The 20278-nt window shown below is 45.9% G+C and overlaps 1 protein-coding gene across 1 annotated transcript; it reads left to right on the forward strand.

Annotated features, from left to right (window-relative positions):
• Positions 1-2407: 2407 nt before the first annotated feature.
• On the forward strand, positions 2408-19802 carry LOC144943398 (uncharacterized). Its single transcript, XM_078870758.1, has 9 exons — positions 2408-2549; positions 6235-6351; positions 7009-7140; positions 11380-11490; positions 11811-11936; positions 12445-12576; positions 16991-17107; positions 17233-17322; positions 18629-19802. Exons 1-9 carry the CDS (start codon positions 2408-2410, stop codon positions 19645-19647), a joined length of 1986 nt encoding a protein of 661 aa, XP_078726884.1. The 3' UTR covers positions 19648-19802.
• The last annotated feature ends 476 nt before the right edge of the window (positions 19803-20278 follow it).

Below are 20278 nucleotides of genomic sequence, written 5' to 3' on the forward strand. Positions count from 1 at the left end.
ACTGCTGTAGTGATAGCAGGTACCACCTCAGTCGGTATACACTGCTGTAGTGATAGTAGATACTGTTATCGAGTTGGTAGATACTGCTATATAGAGTTAGTAGATACTAAAACAGTCAGTATATACAACTACAGTCAGTCAATACTGCTACAGTCAGTATATACTACTTTACAGTCAGTACATACTACCACGGCGAGTAGCTACTTGAGTCAGTAGATACTATTATAGAGTGAGTAGATACTGCTATAGAGTTAGTAGTTACTACTATAGTCAGTGGATACTACTATAGAGTCAGCAGATACTATACAGTTAGTCGTTACTACTATATAGTCGGTAGATACTACTGTAGGCCCAGCAAATACTACTATGGTCAGTAGTTACTACAGTCACTAAATACTACTACACAGTCAGTAGCTACTACTGGCTCAATAGATACTACGGTACAGTCAGGAGATACTACTACAGAGTCAATAGATACTACTTCCTCTGTTGTATGTAAGGTGTGTAGGAATATATACCTACGAGGGGTGAAGATATTTTTTGAGGAGGGGGGGTCCACAATTTTCGGAAACCTTTTACATCAACTATTTACCACACACTTTCTACAACTTTTTTGACTTGTGCAAGCCTCTTATATATTTGTTGGTGGAGAAATGTATTTTCACCCGGGCAACGCCGGGTACTTCCGCTAGTATTTAATAAACAAATGTGTGTGATTTAAAATTATGTAGATTGATATGACGGGAATAATAGTACTTACGTTTTTAAAATTCTTATTTAAAACTATCAAGCGTTTTTAATGTAACGACTGCATAAAAAAAATTGCACTTCTTCCTGACGAAGTATTATTCTCTATAAAAATGTGACGTAGTTTGACTTCCGGTTCTTATGTTTAACATTATAATTTCATCTATACTATACCTTAATAAATTTCAATAATCAAAAAGTTCATAATGAAAATGTATAAATAATTTGTGTTGTTATAACAATTCTATTTAATTAAGTAGAACGTGTTTATATATTTTTAAATTTGCTCATTTTTACGTGACGTCACATTTCTCAATCCCCCCCCTCTCCCCCTCGTCACAAATGTCTGACCCCCCTCCTCCCCCTTAGGTGCGTGACGCCATTTATGGACGGCCCCAAACGTCCAGCAACCAGCGCTATGCCACTGCACAAGTAACGAATTGGCATGTTCTGTTTACGTGACAAACCTTACTAATTGGCAGAGGTGTGGACTCGAGTCATGTGACTTGGACTCGAGTCATACTCGAGTCATGAATTTGATGACTTGCGACTCGACTTGGACTTGCATAACAATGACTTTGTCCCACCTATGAGATGTGGACTCGAGTCATGTGACTTGGACTCGAGTCAGACTCGAGTCATGAATTTGATGACTTGCGACTCGACTTGGACTTGCATAACAATGACTTTGTCCCACCTCTGCTAATTGGCGGTCGGGCGTTGGTGGGTTTATCGACACATTTATGAACTTGATTTGAACCTTTTGTGACTGGAGGAATTACTCTTTGGTTCTTTCGGTAAAGTCACGTAGAAAGAAAAGAAAATAAATAGAATACGAGGTTTCGATTGCAACACAAGCAACCGTCATCAGGTATGAATGAATGCAAGCTCGGAGGGAGACATATACAGAGAGAGAGAGACACATACACAGAGAGACAAAGACACAGAGAGATACATGGGGGAGAGACACAGAGACACACGCAGAGAGAACGTAATCAACCAAGAAGAACGTAATCAACCAGGTAAAGTGTTAACTGTTGTGTTAGCCGATTCTCTGTTGCATTGCATTCCAGTTCAAAATTTTACTTGGCTTGTTTTCTTATTTCTTTCTCTTTTATTATTTCTCTCTCAAACTTCCAATCTCTCTCCCCCTACCGCTCACATTGACATGCTAATTTCCCTGCTCCCCCCCTCTTTATATAATGTCTCGTCACAGATGCGTTGTTTCTGTGTGTCTCTCTGTATATGTCTCCCTCCGAGTTTACATTCATTCATACCTGATGACGGTTGGTTGTGTTGCAATCGAAACGTCGTATTATATTATTTCATTTCTATGTGACTTTACCGACAGAACCAAAGAGACACCTTTATATTTACGCGATCTAACACAAACCTTTATTCATAATAAACCTTTATTCATAATAGTTTTGGGGTTAGATGGCGCAAGCATAAATATGTCGTAATCCTCCACCACCCAACACAGCCAGTAAGGTTTGTCATGCAAACAGAACATACCAATTCGTTACTAGTACAGAACACCGATGTGTTGGAGAGCAAATCCACAACATTTACAATCCGAGTACAAAAAAACGGCGCAGCCCAAGGCTGCCATCTTGCTCAGGGGCCATCGCAGTGCACAAGCGGTGGGCGTCGCCCGTCGATGACGTCACGCGGTCTTGTGTCGTCCCCGGCCCGCGCCAACGCCATGGAGGCGCCGCGCGCGATACACGGCGGGGAAGGCGAGGTGGAGGAGGATGATGCGGAGGAGGCACGGGAGGTTTTACTGCAGCAGGTGTTCGCAGGTGACCATCCGCCTCCCAACGCTCATGGAGATATGTAACTCTGCTTGTCCCTTCCTCGCTGTCCGTGAGTTGGTATATTCATGTGTACGGGGAGCGGAGGCGCAGTGGTTAGCGCGCTGTGTTACAAACCTCGCCATCCGAGTTCGATTCCCGCTCATTGCCAACGTCAGTGATGATTATCTGAACCGGTCCTGGGCCTCCCCTCGGTCGACTCAGCCTCAAATGACTACCGGTGCGGTGTGTAAACATCGCAACACTGGGGAGACAAAGGCAGCGGGCGTGGTGCTGGCCACCCACCCCCTCGTGTGCCGTTCGGGCCTTCATAGGCGCTATCTAGCAGCACTCGCCCAAAGTCTGGTTAAGGCGATACGTGGCATCGATCTGTGTCATGTGTGTGGGGAGCGGTGGCGCAGTGGTTAACGCGCTGCGCTCCGAATCGAGCCCACGACCAACACCAGTGATGATTAATTATCTGAACCTCTCCGAGGGGTAAACAAAGACGGCCGGGTGTAGTGCTGGCCACCCACTCACAGCACTTTCTCTATAGGAGTCTTATTAAAGCTCTGAGGGGGGGGGGGGGGTTGTTCAACTCTTAACACCAGCGAACCATATACAGTTAACGTCGCACTCAATAGGGCACCTAGCCTGGCACATGCACCGTCTTGACGTCATCGTGGCAAATGGCTGTTATTGATAGTAGGGAACGGTAGTTTAGTGGTTAGGGCATTTCGCCACGAACCCGGCTAACATCTATGATGAATAGCTTGGCCCGTGGGCCTCCCGTGGGTTGACTTAACCTTAAATGGTCCGGTGCGTAAACATTAGCAGGCGGCTACGCGTGGTCCTACCCACACCGGCCCGTTGTGTTCCGTGTTGGTATTCCTTACCCTACAGCCTTTGGATTTAGGATGACTTGTGCGTGTTAGATGCTGATTACCCAAGCTAAACAAACAGTCCACTCCCTCAACTCTCCGTGATGAGCGCCATCAGACAATATCACTCCACAGTTCATCACAATCACAGTGAACACTGTGAACTAGGTTACGGACCCACAGGGATTGGCACACGACAGGTGGTGGTGCCTCTTCCAATCGACTACTTGTACATGTTCCTTGCCTACTATGAAATCACAATGTCACGTGATGTTATATTACACCTAGCATGACACAGGCACAGTCGTGAAATCGTTCCCTTTTTCTCAATGGCTGCAGTTGCAGGCGAGTGAATTAGAATATCCTAGCAGGAAGTATCCTGCTTTGCCCGGGGGAAAAATATATATTTCAAAACTTGTCTTCTCTTAAAAACATAACATATACACAAATACAGTACTAAGCTATTATAAAAGCCCAGCGTTCCGTTTGTCTATTTGTCCGTCAACAAATTAAGAAGAGCCTTACAGACGGCCTGAATAAAAAAACGTTATAGAAAGTGGGGGGTAAATAGTTGATCGAAAATGTTTCCAAAATTATCAACCCCCCCTCCACCCAGTTAGATTTATTTTGTCGACATATATACCTACACACCCTACATACAATAGAATCAGTATATACTGACTCTACAGTAGTATCTACTAACTACAGTAGTATACGGACAACCATAGTATCTACTGACGACAGTAGTATCTACTGACGACAGTAGTATCTACTGACTATAGCAAGGCGTAATCTCCATATATAAAAGGCTAAATTGTGATTATGTGTCTCTGTTCAAAATGTTTAGCATACTTCCCGACATGCAACAAACTTGAAATTTGCCATGTGGGTACTTTCCAGACTGTACACCATGGAAAAATTATAAAAAATACACTTTTTTTGGGGGGGGGGGGGTGCACAATAATGCATCTCTTTTTTGCGCGGCAAGTGAGCTGTGACGTCAAATCTGTCATGTGACCCACGCATGTGGAAGCGTAACGCATTGTAGTGTCGTGGTTAGCGCGCTGCGCTCCGAACCCGGCGACCCGAGTTCAATTCCTGCTCACGGCCACCACCGGTGACGATTATTTTAACCGCTCCTGGGCCTCCTCTAGCCTCATACGAGTAACTGGTGTGGTGTGTGAACATCACCACTGGGGAGACAAAGGCAGCCTGGTATGGTGAATCCAAGTCCTGGGCGAAGCCGGGTAGTAAAGCTAGTTATAATATATATTGGGGGACACACACGTATATTCAAATATGCTCAAAATGTCCCCCCCAATATATTGCTATATAAAAAAAAATTGCTATGTAAATAAAAACAACAATTTGCTAAACCTTGGCCACAATATCTGGACTTGTCTTCATATAAATCAATGCATAGATTTCTGTTTATATGATTGTGGTTATGGTTGTACTTTATGAATCCCTAATCTGTCATTACATACAATGAAACAAGAAATGGTAAAAAAAAGTAAAAACAGAGCAATGTAATACAATACACTTAGACATTGTAAAAAATATATTTTTTAAAGTCCATCCCATGTGTTAGTGAATTTTTAAATATTTTAGACAGGAAATTAGTTTTCTAATTTAGATATTTTTCTGGGTTGGGACCCCCAGAGACACCCTGGAAGATTTGGTCCCCCCCAATGTTGACTCCATGGCTACGGCCTTGGACTATAATATTTACTGACTCTACAGCAGTATCTACTGACTATAGTCGTAACTGTACACATTGGGGTGGGGGTGGGGAAAGAGGACATCACGTTCAGGATTTTCCTCAGTCTGTGCTTCTGCAGTAAATGTGCATTCACTGGCTTGTCTTGATGCTCGCTGTTCAAGATTTTCCTCAGCCTGTGCTGCTGCAGTAACTGTGCAGCCTCTGGCTTGTCTCCATGCTCGCTGCTCTGCAGTTTCCTCAGCCTGTGCTGCTGATGTGCCTTCGCTGTTTGTTTGCTGTTGAGACAGCCGCTGCTCCTCCACTGTTTGTTTTGAGTGCCACAGACCAGCACTCTCTTTGGGTTTGTCTTGGACAAGCTTGTTTTTTTTTCTTTTTGGCATTTTTTACTTGTAAACAAAATGACCACAAAGTATTTAAGGAGAGAACCTCCAGTCATAATCCCTAAGCAACCGTGTTTGTGTTGCTAGGAGCCACCACGAGTCTGCCTTCCGTGCATGCTTGGATGCATGCTTTGGCGCAGTTCAAAGTTATCATTATGATCAGCGAACATTGTACAAAGTTTGTTTTTCTTAGATTATATTGAGCCAAGGGTAAAAACAAATAGCAAGTGTTCATCTGGGAGCTTAGTTTGTTGTATTTGTGTACTTTGTTGAAACATAAACCCAATAAATTTCGATTTAAAGCTTTCGTGACTGCAGGGATTAATCTTCTTGGTTCTTTTGGTAAAGTCACGTAGAAGGGAAATAATAAAAGAATAAAAATAAAATATAAAATAATTCTCACGACGTTTTGGCCACAACGCAAGCAGCCGTCCTCAGGTGAAGACCAGGTCTGTCGGGGAGACCCAATAGTTTGTCAGTTAAAATATTACAAGGATAGGCGTACACAGACAACAAATGACGTTTATAGGTAAGATGCATGCACGTATTTGCCTTCTTGATTACAGTGTCTATAGTATGGGTTTGATTCCTGTCCATGGCTATTGGTGACCAGCAGGAGCCATGTCATGATTTCCAGGGTGTGTTATGAGCTCAGTTTTCTGCCGAGTTCCAGGATCCATCTTGAGCCCAGATGCTTTTCCTTTCCCCAGACATAGGGGCCATGTATCCAGCTGCTGCTGAAGCTGAGAGTGAGGCCCCAGGAACACCTGGTGCTGCCCACACAGGGACCCCTGCATACACAGAACCCAGCAAGGCCAAGTGCAATGGTAGGGTCAGTTGATGGATCTTCCTTAATGGCACCTCCTGCTGAAGCCCTCTACCCATGCCAAATTCCATGTGTCCCTGGACCCACATCCCTTTTCCTCTGTCCCCCCATCACCACTCTGCTCCATGTCACCACCCACACTCCACTTCCCGTGTCCCTCCACCCACACTCCACTCCCTTTGTCCCTCCACCCCGTCCCATTCCCTGTGTCCCTCCCACAAAAAATACCCTGTCTCACTCCACCCACATGCTGTTCTTGTCTCCCTCCACCTACTTTTTGTTCCCTGTGTCCTGCCACCCACACTCCATTTTGAGGTGGTGCCTCTGCCAGTCATCCACTCTGGTAATCCATGGTTCTGCCCCTTACCGGCTATGAAATCACATTGTAATGTGATGCTACGTTGCTGTTAGCCTGGCACAGCCACAGTAGTGACATCATTGTGGGGGATTTATATTTTTTATTTGCCTGTATGTGTGTGCGGAGAGCAGAAACGTTTGCATGCTTGACCGGGGAGTCAATAATATTGTATTGATTTTGTCCATGGCTATTGGTGACTTGCAGGAGACCTGTGTCATGATTGCGAGGGTGTGTTCTTCCCTCAGATATGTGCCGAGTTCCAGGATCCGTTGTGAGCTCAGGCGCTGTTTGTCTCCACAGATCTAGGGGCCACGTATACAGTTGCTTCTGACGCTGACAGCGAGGCCACCGAGAGCGAGGCGCTAGGAACACCTGGTCCTGCCCACACAGAGTCCCCTCAAGACACAAAACCCAGTAAGAGCAAGCACAAAGGTAGAGTCAGCCTTAAAATCTTCCCAAGATGGAACACTCCACTCATTGTGTCCCTCCACTCACACTTAATTCCCAGGTGGTGCCTCTGTCAGTCACCCACTCTTTTAATCCATGGTTTTATTCCTTACTGGCTATGAAAGCATTACCATGTCACATGATGTCGCATTGCACCTAGCCTGGTCAAGGAAGAGTAGTCACATCATTGTCACTTCCAGCTACTGCAGTTGTAGGGGAGTGAATGTTTAGAATGTCTTCACATGTGTGTAGAGATCAGAGTAAAAATGTTGGCACACTTGACCACAGTATCTGTAAGGCTGGGCTTGATTCATGTACAGTAAGTTCTTGGGTTGCGGAACACCCGACTTGAGGAAATCTAACTTTATGGAAATGCTCCCATAAATGATGTAATAAACATTTAATATGCGGAAATGTTTGCGTTAGTTACATGAGCGCAAATAGTGCAGCGCGGTGAGGTTGTGGATGAATATCGCGGAGTGAGGCGTAAGCCCTGCGTTACGTGAGGGGTAATCCCCAACTTACGCCTCGCTCTACCAAAATGCCGCCTTCACTGAGCTCGAGCTTCACCATGGTTCAGGTAAATGGAATTTTTTTGTAGCTTTACATAATTATTTTCTTTTCATTCGGAATTGACTGATTTCTTTTAATATTAAAATGTTTCGTGTTATTCATGAACAATTTCATACAGTATATGTTCTATTAGTTTAATTATGGGTAGTGTTAGGGTAGATATTCTATGAAATTGGAGAATCATAGGAAGTGCAGAGCGTATACATGCACAGCGATACGATACAGGTGTAATGCGGGCGTAAACGGCTTCGCGGATATGACGTCATGGGGGGGAGGAGTTAGGTCACGTGTGAGAGAGGGGTGAGGTCTTAAGGGAGAGATACCGGAAGAGACAGGGGAGTGTGGGAGACAGAGTTAGAGTGAGGCCACGCAGGGCGGAGGTCGAGGAGTGGCGAGATCGCCACACACACGGGGGAGTAAGACTTGGCACCGTCGGCCAGCGGTGACCAAGCGCGGAGGAACGACGGGCAGCGGTGGAACTGCAGTGAGGGCAGCGGTGGAGCTGCGGTGAGGGCAGCCGGAGGACTGCACAGGGGATCTGCAGCGGAGCTGCAGAGGTGTGGAGGCTACGGGAGCGAGAGCAGCTATGGAGCTGCCAAGGGGGAGAGCTCTGAGCGAGGGCCGTGTGGGAAAAGTGTAAGAACCCGAATAAAGGACAACGGAGACAGACCCAGGATCGAGTCCTTTATTACACAGGTAGCGATAGAAAACAGACAATAGCGTGATACAATACTGAAAGAAAGCTAATTAGTGATCGGGTAGGGGATGCACAACTATTTGCGGCTATCTGATTTCATCTGGATTTTGGGGGGTAATTGTTCAGTTTCCGGCATACAAGAAATTCGGGTTACAGATCGTTCTCGGGAACCTAACCCTTCCGTAACCCGGGGACTGCATGTACATGGCCTTTGGTGAACTGGAGGAGGCCTGGGTCATGATTGCGAGGGTGTGTGCTGAGTTCCAGGTTTTGTTGTGAGCCTAGGTGCTAGATTTGAAGTTTCCATGACTGCAAGGATTCATATACTCTTTGGTTTTTTTGGTAAAGTCACGTAGATAAAAAAAACAATAAAATAAATAAAAAAACTCAATTAAATCACGACGTTTGGGAGGCAACACAAGCTTCCTTCATCAGGTGTAAAAAAGGCACAGCAAAATAACTGTAGCGAGAGTTATTTGTGATGAGACATTGTTATATAGGGTAAGAGTAGGCCTCGGCAAGGTAAGGTAAAAGTTAAAAGATAAAAACGAGCCTACCTTTACCCTACCTTTTACCTTACCACAATACAATCACTCTACCCTACCTTTTCCCCTTTAGCAGGTAAGGTAAAAGGTAAAATGCAACGAGCCTACCTTTACCCTACCTTTTACCCTTACCCCATACAAATTACCCGATTACAGGGTAATTACTAGGGAACTACTACACATGAACAAGGTTTATAACGGTACATACTAGGTAGAGCGCTTTATTCATATAGAATACTCTCAATTATTCCAATTTTACACGCTTTCTTTTAACGCACTCTGTTGTTGTCGTTATTGTTGTTGTATTCTCAAATCTTGAAACTCTATTTTTACCCACTTCCTAATGTGATATCGACTGCAAACTTGGTATACTTAGGTCATACTGATGACAATACTATATTCTATCATAAAAAATATATTTTTAAACATTATTTTGTAAATGTTATGTTTCGGCTTGGGTCTAATTGTCCACGCTCAACTGACTTTGGCTGTAAATTACCACAGTTCCTTACGTTATGGCAAGCTTCGGGGCCACTTCCTAGAGTCGTGGAGTTCTGCCATTACTCGTACATTTCATAAAAGCGTGTTTTTAATAAAGTTTGTTTTAATATTACTTATTAAATGTAGGCCACGGACTGCGCCACGGAGCTTTTAGCGGTAAACAATGTACCGTATTTACGGGGTAATACTTCGCGCTACCTTTACCTTACTGGGTAATTCTTCCGAGCTACCTTTACCCAACCCTGTACCTTACCCCTTGGCATGTCGACACCTTTACCCTTTACCTTTATTCTTTTACCCGGTAAAAAGGGTAAATTACCTTACCTTGCTGAGGCCTTGGTAAGAGGGTAAGAGGAGGAGCCAAGGAGGACGGGCGCAGGATGGGGGGGGGGGATTGGGGTGTGGGTGGAGCCAGGAAGATGAAGGAGGTACTACACGACGGAGCCACGGATGGGGGAGGGAGGACGCAGAGCGGGGGAGAGTCGCGGTTGAGGTTTAACATGGTTAATCACATCTTTCCAATGATTGCTCAATTTGAATCCATCTTCTCGGTTAAACTTATGTCTATGTTTGTATATCTGTATGGCTTCATGGACAAATATTTTGGGGTATCCAGACGGCTTGCAGAGTACCTTGGTATCGGAGAAAACAATATCATGATCACCCACGGCGTTGTAACAATGATCAACAAAGGCCGAAGAATTTGTTTTGCCGTTTTTCAAGTCTGATTTTTGCTTGTGAATTCGGTCCGAAATATGTTGTTTCGTCTCCCCGATAAAGCAGTCACCACAGGTACAACTCAATTTGTAAACACCGGGGTACTGTAAGTCCGGAATGACATCCTTTACGGATGGGATCAGATCACGGATTTTGTGTACTGTATTGAACCGGACCTGGATCTTGTGTTTGTTTAGAATTTTGGAAATCTTTTTGGTAACGCCTGCTATATATGGCAGCGTGATGATTTTGATCGGAGTTTCAGGTGGTTGTATGGTTGTATGGTGGGAGAAACAACTTGGCGGATAGTACGGTCTGAGTATCCGTTCATCTTGAGGGCCAGATGTACATGTTTTAATTCATTGGCCAGGTGGTGTTGGTCACAGATGCAATGAGCCCTATGGTATAGAGTTTTGATGAGGGAATTATTTTGAGCTGGGTGGTGGTGGGAATCAGGCTTCAATTAGCAATCTGTGTGCGTGACCTTCCTATAAACAGAATGTCCCAAAGAACCATCAGGCCTCTCAAACAGAACATCCAAGAATGGCAGCTTGCCATCTTTCTCCACTTCCATGGTGAATTTAATGGATGGGTGTCTAGAATTGATGTGGTCTAGGATATGGTTCAATGCTGGGAGGCCATGTGGCCAAATGACTAAAGTATCATTCACATATCTCTTCCACAGGGAAGGACGAAGGGTAGATGTCTGGATGGCATCTGATTCAAACTTCTCCATGAAAACATTGGCTATCACTGGTGATAAGGGGGAACCCATAGGGGTACCCTCATTTTGTTTGTAGAAGGTACCATTCCAGGTAAAGTAAGTGTTGGTGAGGCAGTGCCTAACCAGTGCAGGTACATCAGGGTTCAGTCAATGTTGGACCAAGTCTTCAATTATTGATATGGTGTCAGGCACTGGGACCTTGGTGAACAGAGAGACCACATCAAAGCTGACGAGGATATCGTCAGGAGACAGTACAATGTCCTTGACCATAGAAACCAATTGGGTTGAGTCAAGTACTGCTAAGGTGGTCTTGCCAGTGAAGGGAAGCAGAGTATCCGATAAAAAACGGGCTAGCTTGTAGGTAGGAGAGTTGATCGTGGACACGATAGGCCGTAGTGGGGTACCTTCTTTATGGATCTTTGGAAGACCTCCCAGATTCTAAGCCTAGGTGCTGTTTGTTTCTCCAGATCGAGGGGCCACATGTCCAGCTGCTGCTGATGGCGAGGCATCAGGGATACCTGGTGCTGCGCATGCAGGGACCCCTCCAGACACAAAACTCAGCAAGGGCATGTGCAATGGTAGGGTCAGCCACAAGATCTTCCCACGATGGAACACTTCGCTCCCTGTGTCCCACCACCAAAACTCCACTCCCTGTGTCCCTCCATTCACAGTTCATTCCCCATGTCCCTCCACTCACATTCATTTCCCTGGGGTCCTTCCACTCACACTCCATTACCTGTGTCCCTCCACCCACACTGTTCTTTGTGTCCCTCCACCCAAACCTTGTTCCCGGTGTTTCTCCACCCACACTCGATTCTCACTGTCCCTTGCACTCAGTTCTGTGCTGAGTTGCAGGTTCCATCATGACCCCAGACGCTGTTTGTTTCTCCAAATTTAGGGGCCACTTCTGCAGCTGCTGTTGACGCTGACAGCGAGGCCTCGGGGAGCGAGGCACTAGGGACACATGGTGCAGCCCACGCGGGGACCCCCCTTGATACAAAACCCAGCAAGAGCACGAGCTACGGTAGTGAGCCTAAGCATCTTCCTAAGATGAACCACTCCACTGCCTCCGTCCCTCTTCACACACACTCTGCTCCTTGTGTGCTTCCACTCACACTCCGTTCCTTGTGTCCCTCCACCCATACTCAATTCACAGGTGGTGCCTCTGTCAGTCGCCCACTCTTTTAATCCATGATTCTGTACCTTATCGACTATGAAAGTATCACCATGTCATATGATGTCACATTGCATTTCGCCTGGTCAAAGCAGAGTGGTAACATCATTGTCACTTTCACCTACTGCAGTTGTGGGGGCGTGAATGTTTAGAATATGTCTTGACATGTAAATGGAAATCAGAGGAGAGACGTTTGCACGATTGGTCACAGTGTCTGTAAAGCTGTGTATGATTACTGTCCATGGCCCTTGGTGACCTGGGGAGGCCTGTGTCATGATTGCGAGGGTGTGTACTGCTCTCAATTCTCTGCTGGAGTTCCAGGTTCCATCATGAGCCCAGGCATTGTTTGTTTACACAGGTCTACCGGCCACTTTTGCAGCTGGTGTTGATGTTGACAGCGAGGCGTCGGGGAGCGAGGCGCTAGGGACACCTGGTGCTGCCCACGCAGAGACCCCTCCAGAAACAGAACCCATCAAAAGCACACATGAAGGTAATCAGCCTTAAGACCTTCCCAAGATGGAACACTTGGCTCCCTGTGTCCTTCCACCCACACTCCATTCCCTGTGTCTCTCCACCCACACTGTTCTCTGTGTCCCTCCACCCACACTCGATTCCCACTGTCCCTTATGCTCAGTTCTGTACTGAGTTTCAGATTCCATCATGAGCCCAAACACTCTTTGTTTTCCCAGATCTAGGGGCCACTTCTGCAGCTGCTGTTGACGCTGACCAGCGAGGTCTCGGCGCGAGGCGCTAGGGACACCTGGTGCTGCCTACACAGAGACCCCTCCAGCCACAAAACCCAGCAAGAGCACGAGCTACGATAGTCAGCCTAAACACCTTCCCAAGAAGGACCACTCTGATGCCTCTGTCCCTCTTCCCACACTCTGCTCCCTCTTCCCACACTCTGCTGCTTGTCCCTCCACTCACACTCTGTTCCCTGTGGCCCCTCCAGCCACACTCAGTTCCCAGGTGGTGCCTCTGTCAGTCGCCCACTCTTTTAATCCATGGTTCTACTTCTTATCGACTATGAAATTGTCACTATGTTAAATGATGTCACATTGCACCTAGCCTGGCACAGGCGGAGGAGTGACATCATTGTCACTTTCGGCTACTGCAGTTGTGGGGGAGTGAATGTTTAGAATGTCTTTACATGTGTTTGGACAAGACACTCTACAAATCACACTTATCTTTGACTGCAACAATGTCCACATCGGATTGGGAACATGTAGACAAAATGGCTGCCTCTTCAGCTGCCGCTATGTCGACCAAATGTAAGGACAACTTGATTTACAAATTCAACCGCCTTTCAAACAAGAGACCGGACCCACACACTGAAAAGCTAGACGTTAACAAAGTTGTAATTAATCGCAGTAACAGTTCTATTTCTGATGGTCTGTAATCCGTTTTAGCTAAAGGACTAAACTTTGCAGTCACACCTAGACACATACCAGTTAATGATATCATTGCCCGAGTAGATGTGGTTCTCAAGGGCCTGAGTCACATTGCTGCAGACGTAGCAAGATCTTAAATCTCTGCAACCCTCAAAAACGCTAAGATGCCAGCTAGCAACATCAGCAAAGATGAGCGTTTTGAGTTAGCTCAATTAAAAAAGAGGGATGACATTGTCATCCTCTCAGCCGACAAAGGCAAAGCCACTGTCATCATGGACAAAATAGAATACAACAACAAAATTCAAGAACTACTCAACGATGACAGTTATACAAAAATAAAAAGAGACCCCACCAACAGCCTCGTCATTAAAACCAACAAAATAATTTCTGATTCAACCGCATTCATTGATCCAACCAAACAGTTCTCGTTGAAACCTTCTGCAGCCAGGCCACCAAGATTATATGGCTTGCCAAAGATACATAAAGAAGATAAACCTCTTCGTCCCATTGTCTCTACTATCAACTCCCCCACCTACAAACTGGCTCGTTTTTTGTCTGAAATCCTGCGGCCTTTCACTGGAAAAACTACCTCTGCGGTACTAAACTCTACTGACTTGGTATCGACAATCAAGGGGATTTCCCTGTCCCCAGACAACCTGCTTGTCAGTTTTGATGTGGTTTCCTTATTCACCAAAGTGCCTGTACCTGACACTATCGCAATCATTGAAGACTTGGTTCATCAAGGACTGAATACTGGGGTACCCCCCCTGGTGAGACACTGCTTAACCAATACATACTTCACCTGGAATAGAACTTTCTACAAACAAACTGAGGGCACCCCAATGGGCTCCCCCTATCTCCTGTTGTAGCCAACGTTTTCATGGAGAAATTTGAGACTAACGCCATCCAGACTGCCACTCTACGCCCGACCTTATGGAAGAGGTACGTACATGACACTTTTGTCATCTGGCCACATGGCCGGCCTGCTCTAGACCAATTCCTCGACCACATCAATTCCATACACCCAGCCATCAGATTCACCATGGAAGTCGAAAAAGATGGCAAGCTACCCTTTTTGGATGTCCTAATTAAAAGGAGACCTGATGGTTCAATGAGCCATTCTGTCTACAGGAAAGCCACTCATATGGATGCTTACCTAAAACCGGATTCCCACCACCATCCATCCCAGAAGAATTACCTCATCAAGACTCTGTACCATAGAGCCCAATGCATCTCTGACCAGGAACACATTGCCAGTGAACTCAAACACGTACGCCAAGCTCTTAAGGCTAATGGTTACTCCGACTACACAATCCGCAAAGCCATCACTCCAACCATCAAGAAGGATCCTGTTGAGGAGCCTTTCAAAACCATCACATTACCCTACATTGCTGGGGTCACAAAAAATATCTCCAAAATCTTGATAAAACACAAGATCCAGGTCCGATTCAAAACAGTACGTAAAATCCGTGATCTGGTCCCGTCTGTAAAAGATGTGGTTCCAGACATACAGTACCCTGGCGTCTACAAACTAAGTTGCCTCTGTGGTAGCAGTTACATTGGAGAAACCAAACGACATGTCTCAGACCGAATCCGTGAACATAAAGCAGACTTGAAACACGGTAGGACAAACACCTCAGCCGTGGCAGATCACTGTTACAATTCATTGGGCTCACATGACATTGACTTCTCCAAGACAGAGGTTCTCTGCAAGCCATCTGGCTACCATGAGAGATTCGTTCATGAGGCAATCCACATATACAAACACAGAGACAATTTCAACCGAGAAGATGGATTGTGGCTCAGTAATCATTGGAAGGACGTAATAAACCATTTCGGATCTTAACTGATTGTGTTCACGTTTACAGTGACTTTCAGACCACATTCCACTCACTTGCATTGACTATATATCTTGTATTCTCCGCAGGGAATGGATTCTTTGCTCCGCTGCAAGTCTCCAATCACCACTCTCCCATTGACATATTTCGCTGCTTCCTCTTAGTATCTTTCACGCGACGGTCAATGGTATAGTGTATAGCGGATTGTATAATAGTAAATAGTATAAAATTGCAATGTTTAATACAATGTACAAGGTAATACATGGTGTCGTAGTTGTATGGTGAATATGCAGCAGTGTGGTGTGCAGTAGGGTGGGTAGAATAATACATAGTGTAATATTACATAAATATGCAAAAATTCCTCTTGATATGCAAATTATTTTGTCAAGGCGCTCTTCCTCCTCCCTCCCAGCTTAAATAGATGCTCCAAGCCCAGGACGTGTCATTCAGACTCTGTCTTATCGACAGACCTGTTCTTCACCTGAGGACGGCTACTTGCGTTGTGGCCGAAACGGCGTGAGAATTATTTTATTATGTTTTATTTTTATTATTTTATTATTTCCATTCTACGTGACTTTACCGAAAGAACCAAGAAGATGTGTTTGGAGATTAGAGCAGAGACGTTTGCATGCTTCACCACAGTGTCTGTAATGCTCGGTTTGACTCTGTCCATGGCCATTGGTGACCTGGATGAGGCCTGTGTCATGATTGCAAGGGTTGGTTTGTGCTGCCCTCAGTTCTGTGCTGAGTTATAGGTTCCCTCATGAGCCCTGGTACTATTTATTTCCACAGATCAACAGGCCATGTTTGCACCTGTTGCTGAGAGCGAGGTCACAGGAACACATGGTACTGCCCAGTGACCCCTCCAGAAACAGAACCCAGCCTAAAGTTCTTCCCAAGATGGAACACTCCGTTTCCTGTCTGTCGACCCACATTCTACTCCCGTGTCTCTCCACCCACATTCTGTTCATTTTATCCTTCCACTCAAACTCTGTTCCCTATGCCGCATCACCTACACTCCGTTCCCTGTCTCTCCACCCACACTCCATTCCCATGTGGTGCCTTTGTCAGTCGCCCACTCGTTTAATCTACGGTTTTGTCCCTTATTCTTAATATATTAAAATCCAGAACGCTGATGTCACGCTAACTCCTAAACACTATCATTAATAATTATGAGCAGGTGACGTCACTCCACATGGAGCACCCCCAGCTTAATAATCACGAGCAGGTGACGTCACTCCATATAGAGCACCCCACCTCCCCTATTAATAAGAATTAGTGGAACATTATTTTGGATTTAATATTTCAGATTTACTGCAATACACCCATCCTTGGATGGGCTATAGGTTAGTCGACTATGAAATCATCACCATGTCACATGATGTCACATTGCACCTAGCCTGGCACAGGCAGAGTAGTGACATTGTCACTTTCAGCTACTGCAGTTGTGGGGGGGGTGAATGTTTAGAATATAACTTCACATATGTATGGAGATTAGAGCAGAAACGTGTGCATGCTTTCACCACAGTGTCTGTAAAGCTGGGTTTGATTCCTGTTCATGGCCATTGGTGACCTGGAGGAGGCCTGTATGTTGATTGCGAGGGTGTGTGCTGCTCTCAATTCTCTGCTGAGTTCCAAGTTCACTCGTGAGCCCTGGTGCTATTTGCTTCCACAGATCCACATGCCACGTTTGCAGCTGTTGCTGATGCTGAGAGCGAGGTCACAGGAACACATGATACTGCCCTCACAGGGACCCCTCAAGACACAGAACCCATAAAAAGCATGTGCAATGGTAGGGTCAGCCGACGGATTTTCCATAAACAGAACCTCCTGCTGTACCTCTTATCTCCCGCCACCCACACTTTGCTACCTGTGTCCCTCCACCCACACTCTCTTCTATGTGTCCTCCCTCTCCAGCTGCTGAGGTAGCAGTTGCTGATTTGGCCAGGATGGCGTTTCCGCACCCCCCCTCCCCTCCTGACCCCCCCGGCGAGCGGCATCGCAGTGGTGAGTGCGCACGCACACCGAGTAGACGTAGGCGCTGAGTAGTATTTGTCGAAGGCAGTTGGCCTGTGCCTTTGGGTTGTGGTCCCTGTACCACAGCTGCGGTCAGTGCTGACAACATTTACGAGAGATGTTGCTTCAGGTTTCCACAATGGCCGTGTGACAGTAATGAGCCAGCACCGCTGTAATTCCGGCTGTGAATGCAGGTGTAATGGGCTCAATTAGGCGCACACACGACTTCTTGGGAGGCAACACTTTATTATTTTCTTAACACTGTTAACATAGGGTGCTGTCCACCGACCTACTCTATCTAACATACACCGTCTCTCTAACACGGACTCTCGGATGCAACTGGCGTGACCCAGCCAGGTGGGCTCCTGGCTGGTCACGCTGACTGGAGGCTTGACTCTTCTCTTGGGACGTCTTCACGATGCATCTTCATTCTTGACACGAGCAGCCTCGAACCCCGTAAGGAGGCTGCTTATATGGGCCTCGGCGTGCCCGGGCCCCACCCCGGATACGCCTCTCTACGAGAACCCTCTCGAAGCTTCCCTGCTGTCCACATGCCCCCCCCAAGGTGCCCCCCGGGCCCCCAGCCCCCACTGGGATCCGGTCACGTGTCCAGCCGGAGGCACATAGAGTGCCATGTTCTCACACCACACCCGTGGCCCCTCCGAGCCCTGAACCGGCCCTAACGTCATTCCCGCCTCTGGACGGGATGACGTCATGTGTGTGTGTGTGTGCAGGCCTGTGTGTGAGTGTGTGTGTGCATCCAGTAGTGATGCCGACAGTCACTACACAGGCATACTTGCGTAGTTCTAACCCGCTCATCAGGAGTGAAATTTAAGTGTCAATTTAATGATTGATTTCATTAATGCTGCCTCGTTCAGCTGTAAAGGTATGTTTAGTAAAAAAAAACATACTTTTTGCAGGATCGAACTGTATTTCATGTTTTCATTAGTTATTAGTCATGAAATATATACATAGTGCAGTATTTCCATTGTTTAAGTTGTATTGTATAATATGCTGTATATAATATTTGACACTCAAAACAAGCATAAATACTTTTTTGTCACACACATGGTGCTGATCGCCAGACTGGTACAGCCTTTGGAGCAGTTTTCTGGTGATCGCCGGATTACATGCCGGATTACATGCCGGATTACATGCCGGTTTTGCCGGATTACATGCCGGTTTTGCCGGATTACATGCCGGACAATGTTGGAAGACGGATAATTTTGCGCTGCATATACCGTTTGTACTGTGTGTTCAATTGTCTCCCTATCTGTGCTTTTGACGGCAATTCCAGGGATGGCAGAGCGTACATTCATGTGTGATGAATGCGGGAAGGGATTCTTCTACACATCGCACCTGAAGACTCACATGCGCACGCACTCTGGAGAGAGGCCATTCGTCTGCCAAGACTGTGGGAAGGCGTTTTCCACAAACTCGAACCTGAAACACCATCAGAAGACACACACAGGTGAAAAGCCACACGTGTGCCAGAACTGTGGGAAGAGCTTTTCCACCAATTGTTTACTCAAGACCCACCAAAGGAAGCACACAGGCGAACGGCCCTTTCTCTGCAAGTTGTGTGGGACAGCGTTTGCGCACAAGTCGAGCCTGAAGAACCACCAGAACACGCATACCACCGAAAAGTCTCTAACCTGTGACAAGTGTGGCAAGTCATTTGTGAATCGCGCTAACCTCAATGCACACATTAAGAGACATGCCGCAGAGAAGGAGCATGCTTGCGAGCAGTGTGGGAAGAAGTTTATGATGATTTCCTACCTGAAAATCCACCAGAAGACGCACACACTTGACGGGAAGCATGTGTGCGACGAGTGCGGAAAGAAGTTTATTTATTTGTCGTACCTCAAGACCCACCAGAGGTGGCACAGCGGGGAACGGCCATATGTGTGCGAAGTGTGCCACAAGGGCTTTGTGCAGAGCTCAGCCCTCAAGTCCCACCTCGTGATGCACTCCAACGAGCGGCCCTATGCTTGCTCCGAGTGCGGCAAAACATTCGCTCATCGCAAGCACCTGCAGGACCACGGGCGGACGCACACCGGTGAGAAGCCCTTCACCTGCCACGAGTGCGGAAAGTGCTTCTCTCTCAAGTCCAACCTTAAAGTTCACCAGAAGGGCCACAGCGGTGAGCGGGCGTACGTGTGCACGGAGTGCGCCAAGGCGTTTATATGCATGTCTCATCTGAAGGAACACCAACAAATGCATGCTGGACAGAGGGCATATGTATGTGACCAGTGTGGGAGCAGCTTTTTGAGCAACAGTCACTTGAAAAAGCATCAGAAAAAGCATAAAATATAGGCTACACTAGCCACAAATGCATGAATATAGGATGAATTGTAGTAAATATAAACATCTATATATTATTTCCCACCTGATATATGGTATATAATATGGTACCATGCTTTGTAATGTACAGTTCATCTAAAGTATACCTGATTCAACTGGTGAAGTTTTCATTGTATTTTTTATGTGTTGTATATATTAGGTCTTGAAAAATAAAAAAAATGAAATGAAAATTGAAAATGTGTAATTTTCTGAAAGTATACTAATTAATGTAATTATGCAAATTATGGACTTGTGCTAATTAGACTCGGCTTAGTTGTCTCGGAGTGTATTATCAATCATGATAATACAATGATTATTGCTTTAACTTTTACTTATTATATTTTAGTGTGTTTTACGTCAGTTCTCAGAATTCAGATCTTACTGCAGGATACAGTTCTTATAATTAAGATTATGCATAAACTTGGTAAGGGACATTTAGAATCTGTGTTAAGCAACTTTAATATCTAAAAACACTCTAATATGCAAAATCTTATGCTCGGAATTGTTAACAGTACTCCTGGAGATGTCCGACTCCTTGATCCATACAATTAACCCTCAATGGTTATGTTTGTTAAACTGGGTATCAGAACAATTGGCTAATTCC

Source organism: Lampetra fluviatilis, chromosome 31 (assembly GCF_964198595.1).
Source record: "Lampetra fluviatilis chromosome 31, kcLamFluv1.1, whole genome shotgun sequence".
NCBI classification, from domain to species: Eukaryota; Metazoa; Chordata; class Hyperoartia; order Petromyzontiformes; family Petromyzontidae; genus Lampetra; species Lampetra fluviatilis.